Source organism: Anopheles funestus, chromosome 2RL (genome assembly GCF_943734845.2).
Source record: "Anopheles funestus chromosome 2RL, idAnoFuneDA-416_04, whole genome shotgun sequence".
Lineage (NCBI taxonomy): Eukaryota > Metazoa > Arthropoda > Insecta > Diptera > Culicidae > Anopheles > Anopheles funestus.
The window spans coordinates 97,960,545-97,979,874 of NC_064598.1; the positions used below are offsets into that span (position 1 = coordinate 97,960,545).

Here is a 19,330-nt window from a genome sequence, read left to right on the forward strand (position 1 = left end):
ACTCCTCTGGGAGTACGGCAAGCATGACCGCATCCTTGATAAGGCAAGAATCCACAACGCCTGCCTGCATCATCGCTCGGTGGCTTGCTGTGCGCGTCAACAAGCAAAAGGCCCGTTTACTTATTCATGCAAATGCTTTCTCTTTCTATCCGCACATTCAATGTGCAGACCATGTTTCACAGCCCGGCAATGGATTCGTTTCGGAATGGGTAAACAAACTCACCCAATGTCACCGAAAGAAGTGTAGTGTTGCTGGTCGGACGGCTCAGTTAAAAGAATAAACGAAAGAGAAAAAAAAACACATGACCCAGTAAGCAAATCTGTAAGACCCGTTAGGTACCGGAGTTTTGTTTTCTCGTTGACTTTTCTTCAACACGACTTTGCTACGACTTGATCAGTACAATAAACAGAGTCGTAGCCCGAATGACTTTCTCCTGATCTTTTCCATCCGTAAAAATAAGCCTAAAAGAAAGTAGGCGAACGGACTGCGGTTTTTGGAGGGAGGATGTCTAAATGGGGTCTTCATTTAGAATTACTTGATGCAATACTCCATATTTTATGGAATGACCGGAAAAAATACACATCGACATGAAAATGAATCTTGCGGCTTAATCAGTGTTTTATGATGATTGGTTCATTGTAGTTTGTTGTAGCGGTTGAGTACAAGTGAACATTTTCTTGGCTGCAGTGTCTAACAAAAAGCAAAAAACCCATTTGATTCGAATCGAATGAGAGATTAGTTCATTCTCTCCTTAACATATCGATGTGCAAAAATCCTTTTCGAACAAAAATTCCGCATATAACTGTAGTAAGGTGGCATATATTGTGTATGCCTATCATTATAAAACTCATATATAGAACAGTGAAAAGAATTCTTGGGAAAAATCCCAAAGCGAAGAGGAAATTATTCTTCAGAAATAGAGTTTGCCTCGCGAACGCCGAATTTTTAACCATCCATAACAGGCGATCCCAAAGCAGGTGCCATTAGTAGCGAGTTTCTCTTGCCGAAACTCGTTAAAAACTTTTTGCCCACCTTCTCACCGGGCACGTGTGTGCCGTCCCCCAAAAAAAGCACTCTGCTTTAAAAGTCCTAAAAATGTACAGGATAAAGGAAAAGCGAACGCTAAAAGCCTTGGGAATAGATTACGCCGGGAAGAACCTGGGAACGGGAAGGGCTGCACAAGGGGTCCCCCTGTGTACACTGGCTGCTGTGCGTACCATTCAATCAAGCTCTGAGCGTAGCTATTTCAATCCAACGCTTCCGCTTCCCACACAAAATGACGTCCCATGTTCAAAGTGCTGTACTGTCATTCGAGTGAAAGTGTCAATCAGCGACCGTGTGTGAGCCGTCCTTTGGGGGAATGAGAAACTCTGTGTGTGTGTGCTCGTTGTCGAAGAGAACGTGTCGCCAAATGCATCGAAATTCAAGTGGCCCCCGCCGAGATGTCGAGATGTGCCTGGGTGGCTCTGTGGCGGTAGGTACTCCGGCCGGCAAAAACATTGCTTCCAATCGTCCACCAACATCCGTGCGAGTAGTTGTGCGGGCACTTGTGTAGTAATAAAATCTACATATGTTTTCATATCGCTGTCATATCGTAAATTTATTGATTCCGTACCAAGCACCTCCAGCGCTGCGACATCCAACCAACGGTTCAGGCAAGTTCCAGGCAGCTGACGCTGAATCGCCGCCACACGCTCGCCGCCGCATGATAGCAATAACACTGCGAAAGTACGTCGACGTGTACCACAGTACGAAGGTAGCCGTCCTCTCGAAGCACATACCCGGGGAACAAAAGCACGCCAGCAATACACGGCACGGAATGCCCTGAAATGCCTTCCGATATGTCGAGAACGCGCACATAAGTTATTCCGGTGCGACGTACTATTTGCGCTCACATTTGCCATCTTCCCCCGCGTCACACGTACAGCTATACATGCGAGACAGGTGTCTTTTGTGGCTGGTGGAGATATAGTACATACAGCAGTCGGTATGCGGTGCAAAACATCAGAACTACCGAAAGCCGATCGAACTAAATGGACTAACTTTGTCGGTGTACGTACGGTGGTGGAGAGATGCCACAAATGATTGTGCTATCTGGACGCACACAACACCAGACACGATTGTCGGATTGTCCTGGAAACGTCGTCCACGTCGCTGTAGGGTTTTGGACCGGTGGACTATCCACCAGGCCATCGATTGGAGGCCTGGAACACACGAAACACGAAATGTGTCTCACTGTCCTACCGTATCGTACCGTCACGCCGAAAGGATTGGGCGGTACAGGTGAAGGTTTCCCTCTGGTTCGAACATTTAAGGCGGGGGTCCGCCGGAGTAACTGATGACCACGAATTCGTGGAGTGTCCATAGATAGATCGATAGATCTAATCGAATGGTGCGACCGTCTGGAGCAGGAGGAATTATTATTGCTATCATTATGAGGCTTTACTGATTATTATTTCCAAATGCAACGGTCTACACTCGAATGTGCTGTTATTACGGGTACTGTTTGTTCCACAGGCGTGTTGTTGGTCATCAGTAACACTGGTAATGTGCAAACTGACTACTGCCGCTGGAGAGTTCAGTAGAACCAGTACGGGATAATGCTGATTTTGCCTATCCACTGCACTGACTAAAAGTATGCATTTGATTTCCCTCCAGCATGAAATTGATCTCACCATCGATCTTTTACCGGAAGGTGCTTCTGCCGAGCGAGGACGAAAGGTAGGAATCGGAACTTATGAATCAAAACTAGTACTTCACTTGGTGGACGTCGAACTTCGGAGTCGAACGTCGGAGAGGAAGAACTTCAGAACATGCATCATCCATTGTTATCGCACACCATTGCATCACACAACCTGGGTTGCAAACACAAGTCTTTTTCCGAGTTCAACTTCAACAGTCATGGAAAGAGGGCACACATTGGTGCAGCCATTGCGGAACTGTCCCACGATTTAAGGGTTACGTCAGTGATATCGATGTTCCGTACAGCACAGCAAACAAACAGAACAAAATCGTTCAAAAGATCCAATGAATGCATAACGACTGTGTGGTTCATGTGAAAGGTCGTAAAAGCCAACAAAAAGAAGAAAGCAACGACAAAAAAGGGACACATAAAGCGTCCAAAAATTTTACGGCCACACCAAGGATCGTCTGGCAAGGAAGTGACAGTAAGCGAACACGGTAAAAACCGTCAGCTTTAGATTTGTTTGGTGCGTTCAAGTTTTTGTGTCGCACAAAATGGCGATCCATGCCCATAGTAGTAGCCTCGGGGGACAAACCACGTCCATAAAACCCGGCCTTGATGATGGACTTGAGTCATGGCCCCGTGTTCTGACTGCAAGGGTCAACAACGCGGGCACGATGACACTCTTTCTCACCCGTGCAAAATCGGCAAGAGTGAAACTTCTGCACGACCTAATTCATTATCTTGTGCTCCTTTTCCCTGCCCAAACGGGGGGGACAATGGAAGTCGCGTATCCTCGTGTCTGTCTCCTTATCGCATCAATCCGATTTATGAAGCAGGAATTGAGCGAACCAAGCACACGCGAGCGTGTGAGAGTTGAAAGAAAGTTTCGATAAAGTCCACCTCTCAAGAGGGCCCTCTTGGACGAGACTTGGTCCTCGCTTTAACTACGATGGATGCGGTTTTGTGGTTCTTCGTTCTGGTTCTGCAGTACTATTACCACCACCCGGGCATACCGTGGTGTCGTCGGAAATGTCTCGTTACGATTCTTGGGCTTAGTGCCCGGTGAGCGGTGGCGGAAAGTTTTCGGTCGGAATTATGATTATTGTTTTCCGTTTTCTGGATAGAGCTCGCTAGAATAGAGTTTGCGTTTTTGGTTGTGTTTTGTCAGACAGACAGCTACTGAGATAGGCATCGCCGAATGTGACGATTCGTGCCCATACCGGTAGTAAAAGTTTTCTGCCAAACACTAGAACGAAGTCGCTATCGATTGGTAGAGTGTTAATCACTGTCGCTAATGTTTCTTTGGATGTCGTTTGGATTTATTAGCTTGGAAATTACTATCTGTTAGCAGGACAACTGATGGACTGCTGGGTTGGAATACATTAAGAAGTTTTGTCGTAATAGTTCCCATACAGTTAGTGCATTCTGCTGTTATCTGAGCAAAGATTCACATTTCAATATTTGTTGAAGAATTTCCGTATCTTCTTTTTCTTGGCTTAACGACCTACCAGAGTTTGTCAGTAATAGACGACCGGAGTAGTTGAGGTTCGATTCATGACTTTGGACGTGTAGGACACTAGGGTACATCCTGTGAAGTATCCAATCCTCAGTCAATTTTAAGAATCGTAACTGGAGCGGTTTCGTGCAATGTACAGTTTTCGCTTCAACTCCATCACTTGGAACCTGTCAAGTTGACGCAATCGAGTGACTCTCGAGACTAATCCACCCCTCTCTACAATGCGACATGTACCGTTATCTGCACATACTCTATGCGGGACATTTATCTTCCTTATCTGCCCGAGACCCGAGTGTGTCCGTTCCCATGAGCGAGTCCTCTAACCTGTGTACTTTCCCCCTTCAAAACTCTTCCAGTTTCTCCATCAAACTCTTGCATTGGACAAACAATATTTAGTGTGGAAAAAAAGCCCCAACAAAATCGTAACCTGAAACCAATTCCAGTTACAAAAATGTGACACACACGCACACCATGAAATAGATAGCATAGCATTGGGTTCACTCACTTTTCTTTCGACGATACGCCCATCATTTGCACATCGTCCACGATCATGGCGTCGCTGGTCCCGTTCGTGGTTCGATGGCTGTTTGCGGTGGCAACGGCGGCGGTGTTGGTGGCGTTAAGGTTGCTAAGACTACTGTTGCTACTGCTGCCATTGTTGCCATTAGTGTTGCTGGTGGCAATACTGCTGACCCCGAGCATGGCCACTGCCTGCGGACTAAGCAACCCGACTGGCAGCGGGACACCACCGCCGCCGGCACCACCACCCGGAACGATGCCAGCCGCGGCCGGTGTATTGTTGACGACATTGCAGTTATTGTTGTTGTTGCTGAGACCGGGCTTCTGGTACGGTAGCTTGGTCCGGAGATGGTAACCACTGAGCAGCTTGTTGTTGCCATTGCTGTCGATCAGCTCGCCAGTGGTCGTACCATTCGGGGTAGAGGGCGAATTCTTACCCGAACCGGGCGAAATCTTGCCCGCGAGCGCCTCGAGCGAATTCAGCATCGTGGCGGATATTAACGGTACACCGAACCGGACACCGGCGGATGCCTCCCGGGCTAATGGTGGCGATATCACGATGCTGCCGGAAAGGGATGCCGCGGAGGAGCTTCCTTCCGCAACACTAACGACACGGGCAGGAAATAACACGCGCACCGGAAGTGGGAATGAACCAGCGGGGAATTGAGCGAAATGGCGTCACACACAATAATAAATTTTCCCAAAAAATGCTGGGTTAGCTTAGAAACGGATCAACGACACACTTATACTTGTATCACTACAACCAGAGACACATACACGCACGTAAAACACACCTCAAACAAGGCTTAAAACTTTTCCCTTTTTCGTCAAAGGATAGGCAAAGGAATCGATTTTTTGCCTCTCTTTTCTTTTTTGGCTATATTTCCGCTCCTTTCTTTCTAATTAGCGCACCACCCTTTTTACCAGCCACTTACGGTAACGCACACTTTGCTGCACGTACAGCATACAACACTTTACGCTTTGCACAAACGGAAACACTTGTTGAGTGACCGACTTCTTCCTTTTGCGCTGTGGGAGACACACTTGCTCAAGAGCAGGCCGCGGAAAGATAACGCGCGATCGCTGTAAGAAAAAAGGAAAAAACAAACACAGAAAAATACACGAAATGAGTTGGAAGTTGTAGAAAAAAAGGTGAACTTCTTATCTAAGATAAACATGAGCAGGGCACTGACGAAACAGAGCGAATCGAGGACTTGGGCGAGTAGGTTGTTTCGTTGGATGTATTTCTTGGGCTGATTGTTTGCTCTTTTGCACATGTTTTGTAATAGATATCGCGGGATTTAATGTTGACGATACAACGATGTTTTTTGATACATATTTTTAAAACTTTAAGATTCTTCAAAAGGATACAATATACTAACCTAATTAAAATCGAGATAGTACCAAGTATTTACTCTTTCCAAATTAAGGAAACACTTCTTATGAAACTCATATAGAAAACGCAATAAAACATTCCTATTTTAACACCACACTGGCAGAGAGACGACACTTTGGATACGCGAGGCGATAAGCTACACGACTGATTAGTGACTAAACGGCTGAAATCGGTAACTGACACTCGGTGAACTGGAAGAGCTCATATGAAAGAGCAGCAGAAAGCTGTTATCGCATCATCCCCGCTTGGAGTCCCTACACCCCGTGCCTCAGTACCGTTGCGTGTCTTATCTGTGCGTGGAACCTGGCGTTTCTATTTGTCCCTTCGCGTTGCATCGTTGCGAACAGAGCCATTTTTATCTTCATCAATTTATAGTACTCACGCACACGATCCTACACCTTACGTCAGGGATGGGCAAACCCTGTTTTGATAAGAGGTTAGGGAAAAATAGATTTCATAAATAAATCGCTCAACCGCGCTACACTGTTAGATTAGAGATTTTCTAATTTATAATTCAAGAACTAATGCCATTTGAGTATGTCGTTCATTGGCTACAGGATAAAAGGGGTTTGCAAAACCCTGCCTTATTATGTTGCTAAAGAAAAACGCTTTGATTGTTGATGGACGAGGGCGTTCTTTTTCTCTCCCTTTCTCATAATCACACACCAACACACTGCGCTCTACGCCACATAACGTCGCCTTATTCTAAACAAACAGCAGCATAACCTTAACACACGTTTATGTAAAACTTAACTTCTATGTTGACTCTTGCGCGTGTGTTTGTGTGTGATGCCTTCTGCAAAAGAATGCTTGATTTTCCACCCGTTGATCCGCTTACGAAACAGCTGCTCAACTGGCAGGCTTTTCCACGTCCTTCGTTACCTCGGTCTAGAACGCACCGCGACTGTAATGTTCGTTTCCCAGTGTTCCTGTTTGCTTACTTACCATCGCGAACGCAAAACTCCCTTCCTCCAGCGGCAACTCGTTTTTTAAGAAAAAAAAGGAGATACATTGGGTGCTCTATGGGGGGACATTCTGGCGCACTTATCTTTTACCCACGGGTATTATTCAAGCCTGCGTGTGTCCCTTCACGCAATCAGCGTGACGTAAGGACTCGCCTGAGAGAAGGATCCTTCCTTGTTGTCCTTAGCAAAGATAGAAAAAAAAACAAAACATCCACTAGAAGTTTCACTCGTTTTAATTACATCCAATCGCGTGACGTTCGTTTTCGGCAGGATCGCTCTGTGCCCGTATTTCACATCATGCTGCCAACGAAACTGGGGATAGAACGAACGCTGGAAGGATAAACAAATACATCGCCAGCCGAAAAAACATTGGTCAACTTGTACGGCAACCTCGGCAGTATCTTCTTCGCACACCACTGTCTCGCCTAGTGACGGTGACAGTTTTACTTAGGCCAATTAATATTTCATAAGAACTTAATGAAAATCCACCTGCAATGTGGTTGTGAAGATAGGTAGAGAAATAATCTTCATCTGAAGCGAATCGAACCATGTCCGAGGACACGGAAAACAACATAAATCTTGCGTCTTCTTGAGCTTCTTTTGCCTCTCGTTCAGGTGTTGTTTTGCAAGTCTGGATGTTGGGCAAACCTTGGTATCCTGTTAGTATATTTTCCTTTATAAGAATGGAAAATGTTATCATTGTTAGCTCATCCAAACAATTTGCACAATTCTTATCATGTCTCAATGGTTACTCTCATCGGAAGACGGCAAACAAACGACAGCCAACGAGACACTAGAAATGTCTTGGTAAACCAACTCCTTTTGTTTCGCGGCTCGATCACAATAGTGTGCAGCTTGTTCAGCTTCCGATTTCTACGATTCCTCTTTTTTCCTTTCGATTAAACTATGTTCCCTTCCTATATACCGGTTTTAATTACCACCTATACCGATCTGACCTGGGATGGGATGATTGGGTGATGGATCTCTGTCTGCCTGCAAATGGGGAATGTTGCTGCCCGCCAATATAGGACGCTAATTAAAATTTACCGGTTTCTTATTCCGCTTTTTTCCGCGTACTGGTGGAGAATGCACGGTGACTGGTGGACGGCGTACGAAGAAGGAGATTATTTTTCCGCACTGTCATGATCCTTATTGGCAGCGTGGTTGCTGCTGGCTTGCTTGTATTGCACGGTAGTGTTGAGTGGTGTGGGTGCTTCTACACACGAGGATGAATGATTTAGAGTCTGAAATGGGAAGGAAAAACCAAGCAGGAACGTTAAGTAAGCATGGTAGTAAAAGTACCAACAATAGGCAGGGAAGGATAATACGTTCAACTGAACGGGAGTCGATAAATTATTGAGTTTGATCGTTAGTTTTAGCTCGTTGCTGGATTATACCGGCGTGGATGGGTCTTATTGACCGACCGAAGACGGACCGAGTGCTACATACAATCGATTGGGTATTAATGGAGGTAGAAGAGCTCAGCAAAAAAACCTACAACAACCTTAAGAGAACGCCAGAATGGATACGATAATAACAAGAGAAATGAAGAACATTTATTGGAAATCATGCATTTGAACTACAGCAACCGGACTCTGTTGGTGGTGGGATGTAAAGGATGTGGAATTAACAATCGTCTCGAATGGTTTTTGTGCTTCGGGAAAGCATCATTACAAAAAAAACACAAAAGTATGCTGAGAGGAAAAAGGAAAGGCAGGAAAAGCAAACAAAAGTGGTTTCAGTGGACAAAAAAAAAGTCTTTTGACCGAAGAAGTGGACCGATCGCAGCTAGTGAACACAATGTCCATTGGAAACGTCAAATATTCCCTTTTTTTGGGTTCAATGGAAAAGCAATAGATTTTATTGCAAAAAAAGTATAATTCTGCTATAATAGTATTAAACCTCTTGAAGCAGCCTGAAAGTATGCAATCTATATCTTTTTTTTTGCTTACTAATCTTCACTACTACTACTAAAGCTCCAATTTAACCACAAATCGTAAAAATATGGCTAAACATTGTTTTTATTGCATGAGAAACCTAGCAAAACTGGATGATCAAGATTTGGTGGTAAAAGTAATGAATAAATAAGATTGAATGTATTTATCGTGCAAAAGGTGATTTTGTATCGCATATTACCGAATCCGAGTCACTCGCAAACGATACAATAAAAGCTTTATTTTACTACCACTGTTCTTTCTTCACGATTTAGTCATTTCCAGTGGTAATCGGTTTCTGCAGTTCAGCGTAGTAAACAAGTCCCGACACCTATGCTACCGCAAACTGCATGTGAGTTCGTAAGGCGTCACCGTATTACTTCATTTTTTGTTGTTGTTCCTTTTTCGTTGTGCACTACACCACCGATTCCGATACTTGAAATCGTAACTCGTCGCCTGCTTCGTGCAGTGCATCTTCCACCGGAATTGTACATCAATATTCATGAGTAATAAAACACAGATGTACGAGCACATGCTAAAGAGTGCGGGAAGGAAAAAAACAAAAGCACATAAAAAGCGAAAAACCTCACATCGCCTCTTTCATACATACTGAGGTACCTCGTAATCGAATCCTGTCGAACGAAATTTTCCCACTTGCAGCACCCAGCGTGTTGCCCCGCTGTCTTCCCGCAGAGTGGAAAGATTCAAAGCTTTTCCTTCACAATGCTTCCTCCGTTTTGTACGATTGTTCACGGCACTCGGCAGCACAACACAATGCGCAATGTGAGTGGTGGTGTAGGAAATGGAAGGCCACACTGGGAAGCAGTGGAAAGGATATACGCCCAGGACATAATCAACTAAATATTCCCTGTGCCCGACGACATTCTGCCGTTCGCACAAAAGGCGCCAGCGAATAGAAAGAACGGCTCGGGCGACTCTTAATGGAAAAATTCAATTTCTATTATTAAATTTAATGACGGATTTCCATTTCGCTTCCACTATAGTACCCGAATGCACGGCGTTGTTCTCCCCGACCGGGGTAGAAACTACTGGTAACTGGCAAAACGGACGGACAGTCTAGTCTTACTGTACTGGAACTACTATTTCTACTTTCTACCACTAACCACTCCACTGTTCCTAGTGGGAAAGCTTGTAGACTCCGTTTTTCCGATTCCGATTCGTTCTTTTCCCTTTTGTGTGCTTTCACTCTTTTCCCTTTGAACTCGCCTCAGGTTGCACACCGTTCCCACCTTTCGTATCACACTGGCACTGTGTTGTCCTTAATTTTCCCTAGCCCACTCTGGCCCGTTCCCATCCGAATGTGCCTTTTTCGTACTCCGTAACTCCGGTGCTGTAATGACGTTCGACGGTCGAACGAACAGAACAGACGGTAAAAGTTCGTGTAATTTCGTAGCGTCTATGCTCACGTGGGAAAACGAGCTCGCCGTATTTCCAGCGCTTCGATTAGAAGCTTTGTACTGTCCGGTACCATCGGTCGTTGTATTCCGCACGTCCAATAAACGAAAGCTCTCTCTCTCTGCTCATGACGGTAATCCAAACATTAAAGGTAAAGGTTAACGTATCTTGATACTGGATAGTAAATGTCCCCGTCCAGGTTTGGTGACTATATGCGGGGTGTTTATTTGTTAAGCAAAAAACAGCACACTTTGTATCCTGAAAATTCGATCAATATTCGATCTCACCCATCCGCTTGTGATAGGTTTTTGATAAATACGACTTAAAAGCTTTTTGAAGGACAACTACGAGGCAATTGTATGGCAAATTCCATTGTCAATTACGTAATATATTGTGAAAGACACTTAGCAAGGCCAATAAAATATTTAACTTATCTAAGAAAACGCCCCAAGTTATGCAACCAACACAACAAACGACGCTGCCAATCGCTTTTATAGCATTTTTAACATGGCTGCCGTACGGGTTTATTATTGGATTAAAAAAGAGGCAGGAAAACAGAAAGTAAATTAAACACAAAAAAAAAACATCACCCAAGAGCTTTCTCGGTTGATTATGTTTACCGGAGGTGGACTCGTATAGTGTACACCCTTTGTAACAAACATTATCGTTAAGCTTGTGCGTTGAAGAAGAAGAAAAAAAAAGTTACAATAAATAGCTCTCCCTTACACACTTTCCGCTGGCCACCCTGTCCCAAACGTCCTTCTAATGTCCTGCCGATACAAGCATGAAGCGTGAAAGTAATAAAGCACAAATTGATTCAATCAATTGACATGGGACGAACACAAGGAGGTGATTGCTTCGGGGCGCTCTAGCCTTCGGGGAAGCAAGACATTGTTTTTCTTATGTTGCTGTCCCGCTGCGTACCTCCACCGCATGTTGTTTCGTTTGGTCATCTCACTGATCAAATTTTTGGGTCAGTTCCAAGAATATGGAGCGTGTGGTCACCGTTTGGAGCTGGCTCCGGGGGGAGCACTAGTTCCACTAAATGAGCTCCCAGCCGTTAGACTTCCCAGGAGGAGATGGCCCTTCCAAAGCACGGACCCACTGGATAGGTTGATTGTTGATGGCTGGTTTGCGTTTATGATGTGACCGATTAAATATTTATCCTTGCCTTGGTGTTTGTTGTTTTCGGTTCGGTTCTCACTTTTTTGTGTAAGTGTGTGGGTGTGTTATCCTTTTTCACCGCTTCAATTGCGCTACCTTGCGTATCTTGATATATTGTGAATGTATACGGATAGCAAAACCTTTCTATTGTTTTCCTTGTTTACTCGTTCCTGTCAATCATGTTCGAACCATCGATTTTGATAGTGACTTGGGAAACGACAAAAAAAGAACTCCACTCACTCACAGCACGAAAACTCCAACGATAACGTAAGGGACAACATACAACGTATGAAAAAAAAACATGCAAAAATGACCTCCCACGATGGGGTAGTTTTAGGGAGGAAAACCAGGAACCCCTTTAGCGATACGGGAACACCGAAGAGAAAATTGCCTTTCTATCCTCAATCAAGCACGATGCCTCCATTATGTGTATCCATTCGGTACGGTACTCAAAAAAAAACTAGGGGAGCATTCTTATCGATTGATAGTAGGGTCTCTCCCCCGTGTATCGTACACATTGTGACCATGGACTTTTCCCTTGGGGAAAGGGCACTATAGTCACAAACGGGAGGGTACCTCCTTCTTTTATATCCCTTCGTGTACATCCCTTTCCTGCGAGGAGTTTGTACCTTGAAGGGGAATCGTACCGTATCGATTGCATTCCAAAAACCGATTGGCTCAAACCGATGGCTGAGCGTTCAACCATCAAACCATCAAACTAATACCAACGATTGCTGTCACGATAAATTTTCCCCAAAATGACATAATAATAACGATAATATACCGGCACCGGACATCGGGGGTGGGTTGGATATGGGTGGTAAAAATGCTCGCAGCGGTTGGGGATTTAATTTGGGGCTCTCGCAATCCTGGAAAGTGGAACAAACATGCTACCACTTCAATCCATCTTGAGTCGTTGTGTGTTTGTATAGAATTTACTTTGCATGAGCAAAATAGTAGAAGGAAAAATTAGTAAAAAAAAAACTGTTACACAATCTATTTATTTTATATCATTCATTCGGTCTAATGGCAACTTCCAGCATGGGGCGAAACTAATCAAGTATCTTCAATTTGAGTGCTTTTTGCTTGGCACCTTTATTAATGAAGCTTTTTTTATAGCAAAGTTGGTCGATCTAATAATCGAATTATTTTAATACACGCGGTATAGAATCGTTAATGCTAGTAACAATTTAGATAAGTGCTTGGAACAGGTGGGATTTACAGAAAAATCGAACAAGGATTTTCATTCTGTTACATATCATACAGGTTTTTCTGGAAACAAAATTGCCTGAAGGTATGCAATCTGCATACCATAGCACGTAAATAAGCGGTACGGACATGCCAACACGTGTCAGTTACGATATAATTATTCAAAACGATATGGTAGGTGAATAATTTCCTGAAATTATTCAAGTATTCAGTAATTTATGTATTATGCTATGATTATAAATATGCGCCATATAAATCACAATCAAAATAAAATTCGTTAAAATGACCATATGTCGGATTAAATTTAGTATAAGTATCTAATTTCATTTTTCCAGCTGATTTGAAACACATTACAGTGTATAAAGTGTGAAATGTGGAATGAAATACGCTCCAGCGATTATTATCCAGTGACACGATAAACAGTTTAACTCATTGGCATCAAGCAAAAAAAAATGTTTCACATATGTAGCAAATAAATGATACCTTCCCATCAGTCCACTCAGTAACAGACATTCCGTACATTGACTTTCGAACGCATCCAAACCGATTGCACCATTGATACAAATTTAATTGATTTTTATTCTCGCTTTGGTACGTTCAAGTCAATGAAGCGTATGCTACGGATACAAAATAAAAAAAAAATGCCCAGGGTATCCACCGATGGAGAGGAAACCTCCAACAAAGTAGTATCATGCCGTGCTCTGACAGGAAGCTACTTGACATCCCAATGCTTCCCACTCAGTAGCAGTTCTGTGTTAATAATTAATTTGCGATTTTTTGACATCCCAGCACGGGTCGATGCTGCACCACGGCTGGTTTCCGAATGGTTCTTGGACCACGAAATGTCTGCCAAAAACCGAATTCACCAAAAAACCCCAGAATGGGGGTGTATTAATGTTTTATTGAGATTAATTGAATTCGCCCAGCTTGATTTGATTATGCAGTCCGGTGCTGTGCAGTGGAGGTTTTGTGGCCGATCGGATGGTTTGATGGTTTGACGTTTTCTTCGTAGTACCGCTGACATTCCGGCCAGAAACCGTCAGCACCATTACCGATTATTTCGCAACCAGTTTCCCATCCAGGGTGCCGGTGGGGGAGGCCCGAATGGAACGAATGAAAAACCGGTCGACTAACCGACGGCACGTCGAGTGGTGAAATTTGTGCTGACTTGTCCATATTTGTGCAGTACGATCGGTCCTTGCGCCGTACTCGGCTACGATTTGCACCGATCGCAGTCCCATTCCAAACCGGGTGGCGAAGGATAGTGGTTGGATTTTAACTGTCACTTTCAATTTCTTGACAGCCACGCTAGAATAATCGAACGTCCAGCAGTAAAAGGGGTTTTGTACGAAACGTGGCATCAATTATTCCTGGAGGAGTTCAAAATTTCAACTGACAAAGCATACTGTGGGGCAGGTGGGTTTTTGCGGTGAGGGACAAGTTGGGGGACGGGGGCTTTATTGATGTCAATCAGTGTTCCGCTGGATGGCGGGAAATGGAAGGATTCTTTCACTAAAATTTTCAACCAATTGTTGAAGTCACTCAACCGTGCACGTTTTGATATTAATTTATTCCGACCATATGCTTTTGCGACTGTCTTTGCTGGAGGTGAGATTTGCAATGTGGATTTGCAAAAAAATGTAACGAAAGTGGAGTTCGTTCCAAAGCGGATATTACAATCGACAGCACAAAGTGAGGATTATTAGGGGGGTTTAGGCGGGACACACCATACGCGGGAGAAGAACACGACGGATATTCATGTCCATTATTACATCTCACCCTTTGGAAAGAATAGCACCGATTATGAAAAGCTTGTTGCGCGGAAATTATTCAAACCATGGGGTACCATTTGTGTTTCGGTTTTGTTTCGGAGCGCGCTGTTATCGTGTCACGTAGAATATTAATTGAATTTACCACGCATCTCCATACGCAGACACACACACATGTTTTGGGGAGAATGCACTTCCTGCAACTTCCTCCCGTCAGGTCTAGTGCTAGTGCTAGTGCCCGGATACATTGTCGACCGTTGACAACCATTGACATACACAAAACGGGATCGACCACATTCGTCACTCGACGCTGTTTCGATTCGATTGGTTTCGTGTCGGCAAAACTTTGAATTTTATCACCCCCCTCTCGCACAGATCATGCACCCATCTGTCGATGTGTTGCAAATAATTGAAATATCTATTTCGGTGCACCACGGTTGATGCGCTGTTCTGTGTGCGATTGTAGAAATAGAACCAAGCGCAAATAAAAAAGGGCGCAACTGTTCGGCGGGAAATCATTGTATCGGAGCATCGGAACCAATGTATCGATCGCGTTGCATGATCGTGGCATAGTCTCTTTCTCCCAATCTACCACAATGTTGTTTCAATTTCCTTTCTTCGTGGATGCGTATCGCGTATGCATAGCTGATGTTGGTGCACGTGCACGTCACGTAATATTGTATGAAATTTCTATTTGTTTATGTTGATTAAATTATGATAACAGTCACATAACTACGGACAAAATTGTATTCTGTTTGGTTTATGCACATTTATGTCCTTTATGTGTACATATTTTCAATATATGTATTTACAGACTTTAAACAAATTTCCCATTGAAAATGAGTAAAAATGTTTTATCTGATATTCCGCCTAGTTCCGCGTACAATAAGCTATTCCATCTAGGGAAATCATCTTTACCGGTGCCTACGACTATGTCTACCAAACCTATCTGTGTACCGACATCCCATTGTGAAGGGTTGTTCTTTGTTCAGGGCCATCCCTAAAACGCAAGCTCCCAAATCGATTAGACCACCAAAAATGAAACGGCGTCACGATGTTCATTTGCGATACCGTTGGTCTGTGCTGTGCTCGCTGATCCAACCCCACACTCTTAGCACTAGCAAGCCGCCAGTATGTGCCGGACATTAGTTTTTCCGAGCGCTACCGGACCGGTGCACAGTGGGCAACGGCCATACAAATGCCGGGATGAAAATCAATTATATGAGCCATGGTGGTTATTTTCTTCAAACATATTTGATATAACTAAAAAATGTGTAATTACATTATTGTTCAATATTTTTCTCAAATAATAGTGTTTTCAATAATGAGTACAAATAGGAACTAGTATGTTTGACAGAAGCTAGTGGAGTTTGACTCCAATTAAGGAGCACCAAATTGAACAAACAAGGAACAAATTATGACGAAAATGTACTAGGTTTTAAACTTGAAAAAAACCAATTGGTTATTAAAAAGTAACTAAATAAGTAATATTTAGTCAATTTTACGTATAATAATGAATATTCAATCAAAATCTTTTAGTTTAGAGAGCGATGCCGCTATCATATCACGAATTACGGTCTTTCCAGAAAAAATTAAATATTTTTCACGGTCGCGCATGGTCGCAACCAAATCAATCAAAAATATATAGTAAAAATGGTGGCCTTTCATATGATATAGGTCAGATACAAGAGTCATCTCGAGTCCAAACATAATTTTTTTCATTGTCTAATACATCATTTCTGAGAACAGCAAGACCTTCTTTTGGTTTTTGGTAATTTTTGAAACGAAAAATATTATATTATCAAAACAATGAATACAAATGAAAAGTATATTTAAAAACCTATTCAAAAAAGTCAACGGTATTAAAATCGGTCAATTGGTTTTCTCAATACAACGGTTTTAATGTTGCTTGCAATATAACATATTTTTGAAACAAAACATACCACCTACTATTTTGATGTACTGTTTCTCAAAAAGTTTCAAATTTGAAAATGAGATATTTTGGTTTTATCTTAGTTAAAGTATCTACTTTCCACACATGTATTAAGTTTGCATGAATGACGATGTAAGTTTTTCGATTTTCATACAGGCGTTTGCCCACTGTGCGGTGGTGTCGCGCCATTTTGACCGTTGGATGCGACCTGATCGGTATCGTCGAACATCGACATACCTGCAAAGGTGCCACACAACGAATTTTGAAGCAATAGGGTTGAACGGGGTTCCGCGACTAAAAACAAGAAACATAAAATAAACGAACAAACTTAAATGGCGATGCATGAGGGACCCCGTGCATTGATTACCTTTCAGTGTTTTTGTGCTGGCTGTTGCCTTTTTCTCTCAATGCTTTCAGGAACCTTTGTTAAAGGTGGATATGATTCGCATTTTAAACGGATGTATGTTTGGGAAAAAAGGGGTATTTCATTGTATTTTTGGATGACCTGACCTGCCAGTAAAGGCTTTATTGCTTGCTGTATAAATTAAAAGTTGTCTAAAACCTTACTCTTTTTTAAACTCTGATAGTTCTTCAACATTTCAAAACTAGTTCTGATTGCAGTTAAACAAAAACAATCATCCAAATATTAATACCTACTTGTAGCTTAAAATGACTAAAACTAATGCCCTAAATTTCTTATTTCATGTAGCATATTTCCCGGACAAAATACCCCCAAAAAAAGGTCCACAAACATTCCGCACCGTCTGAGAATGTTGATTGCTGTGTTGGATAAAAAAAATCCAATTTTTTATTTTACCTTGGATCTGGTAAAATTCTTGCAAGGAGATAATTCTCTTCTAGAGCACATGTTTTTTTTTCTTATACTACAAGCCATCAATTCACTACCGAACGATTAAATTGAGCATTCCTTCGTTTCGTCTTTCCAAAACGGGGGGGTCCCACAACGTAATCCCATTAGCTAACTGATGCATTCGGAAAATTACTCACTTGTTGGATCTTGCCGCGATTTATCTTACACTAGACTCTCGTGGACGAAGAAGTTAGTACCTGATTCAATTAGAGCAAAGAATCTTCTGCTACTATTCTTTTTTTTTGTGTGCTCAGGTGCACATCCATCGGTTACATCCAAGTATCAAGTAATCTTGGTAGCTTGTGGTAGAAGCTTAATTGATCTGCGGATTAGCAGAAGAGGACATCTTTTATGGTTCCAGAGGACGTTCTTCTTACCGAACTATCGTTCGGCTTTTTTCCCTTTACGGGCGGGGCTCCCAAATGAGGTTCAAGAACCAATTTCCGATTGATAAATCTTCTCCGCCCGTACTGGGACCGGATGTTAAAGGTGGAATCCTTTCTTAGCTCTCTTTACCTTATCGGGTGTGTTTTGGGGTGTACATACTTCCCCTTCCCGGAAGCGCCGTGATTACACCGTACAGATCATCATCGATCGGAAGTGCAGACAAGTGTCTAAAGTGCTTACAACGCCACCAGCATACCACCAGTCAGGTTTTGCACACATAAATTTGCGTCAACCGGAACCGCAACCCGTAACCGGATCTTCATAAAGATTCGCAAACGATAGCAAACGGAAGCCAGCCGACAATATTAATTTTATGGTATCCGTTTTAAGCGTTTTATCGGCCGATTTCCTGCCATACCGCATTGTCTTACTCGATCAAGGTCGTAGGCGCGCGAACGTAGGCCCGGTTGGACAGGAAGAAAGTTCACATGTGATGAATCACTTTACCTTACCCGCTCGGTGATTGCGCTTTTACGGCAGGTAAGGCCGGCAAAATCGAGCTGTGGAGCTGATATTAAATTCAAATCCAATTGAGCGACGCACAATCCCCGATCTGGTTGTTTTCGGGGTTGAGGGCTCGAAGATTGATACGTTACGGTACGGTGCGACGCCATTGCGCTCCGGGATGAGCGTGTATACCTAGGCGTTCCGTATTTCATCTGAAATCGAGCGGAAGATTGTTGATTGGCATTGGGTTGATGTTGATGGCTTTGGGATTCACAGCTCGGAACAGACACGATTGAAATGAACATTGTCGGATCGAATGAAATTGGTGTGCTGGGCGAGATGGTGGGCCGAAAAATTATTGTTTCACAAGCAAAAACCAATCGATTTTCATCAGGAAGGAACAAAGAAAATTGCATTTTGAAAATAGTGTACAATAACGATTCAGCAAGGTAAGCTTGGTTCAATTTCTATTGGTGGAACCAAGCGGAGGTTGTCTACTATGAGCTGTTTCAGTAGAATCGTGTCAGAATTTACGTTTTGACATTTTTAATTATTCACTGGTAAATTTTTAATGACTTGTAAAACGAAATTAAATCTTTAATTCTGAAGGTCTTTGAAAAAAAAAATGTAAACCTTCAGGTATTTAGTCGATTTTTTTAAAAAATTTTGTATTTATTTTATTAAGTTCAGTGAGTAATTTATTTGATTTGATCTTCAAGTGACAGAATATCACTCAGAATATCAAATCAGCGGTAAAGCACATAAAACAAACAGTTACAAAATGTTGCGTTGCAATTAAAAATTTAACTACCCTCTCCAAACGAGCACGCCATTAAAATGACAAATTGTTTCGTTTCATTTTACCAACCAGAAATTCGGTGGTGCACCGTCGAAGGTGTGGTAAATATTTTGCCAAACAAAATAACATCTTGCATCTGACGTCGAACGTGATATCAAAGAAACTGCTGAACCAAACATTTCTTCATTCTACTTCCATTTACATCGATCATAAATCAGCTTTCCACCATCAACACCGCGTTCGTGTTAGTATTGGAAT

General features: G+C 42.8%; 3 protein-coding genes across 10 annotated transcripts in view; 1 reads left to right on the top strand and 2 right to left on the bottom strand.

Annotated features, from left to right (window-relative positions):
* The window catches only part of LOC125763414 (CUGBP Elav-like family member 2), a 258,303-nt gene that overhangs the window by 196,019 nt on the left and 42,954 nt on the right, over nucleotides 1-19,330 (bottom strand). For 6 of the 8 annotated variants that reach the window (XM_049426602.1, XM_049426600.1, XM_049426598.1 and 3 more), the window contains exons 2-3: nucleotides 8,131-8,327; nucleotides 4,709-5,805 (exon numbers count right to left, since the gene is read on the bottom strand). In XM_049426602.1, the coding sequence (XP_049282559.1) occupies nucleotides 4,709-5,208 (500 nt within the window). In that variant the 5' untranslated portion in view covers nucleotides 5,209-5,805; nucleotides 8,131-8,327. Of the gene's footprint in view, nucleotides 1-4,708; nucleotides 5,806-6,104; nucleotides 6,556-8,130; nucleotides 8,328-19,330 lie in introns of those variants that run through there. The other 2 variants (XM_049426601.1, XM_049426599.1) reach the window with 2 other exon arrangements.
* LOC125763505 (stress-activated protein kinase JNK) overlaps nucleotides 1-19,330 on the top strand; it is a 278,718-nt gene that overhangs the window by 64,466 nt on the left and 194,922 nt on the right. The window lies entirely within an intron of this gene.
* The window catches only part of LOC125775013 (uncharacterized protein K02A2.6-like), a 37,484-nt gene continuing 34,810 nt past the window's right edge, over nucleotides 16,657-19,330 (bottom strand). The window contains exon 2 of the mRNA XM_049445392.1: nucleotides 16,657-16,745. Coding sequence (XP_049301349.1) covers nucleotides 16,657-16,745 — 89 coding nt within the window. The remainder of the gene's footprint in view (nucleotides 16,746-19,330) is intronic.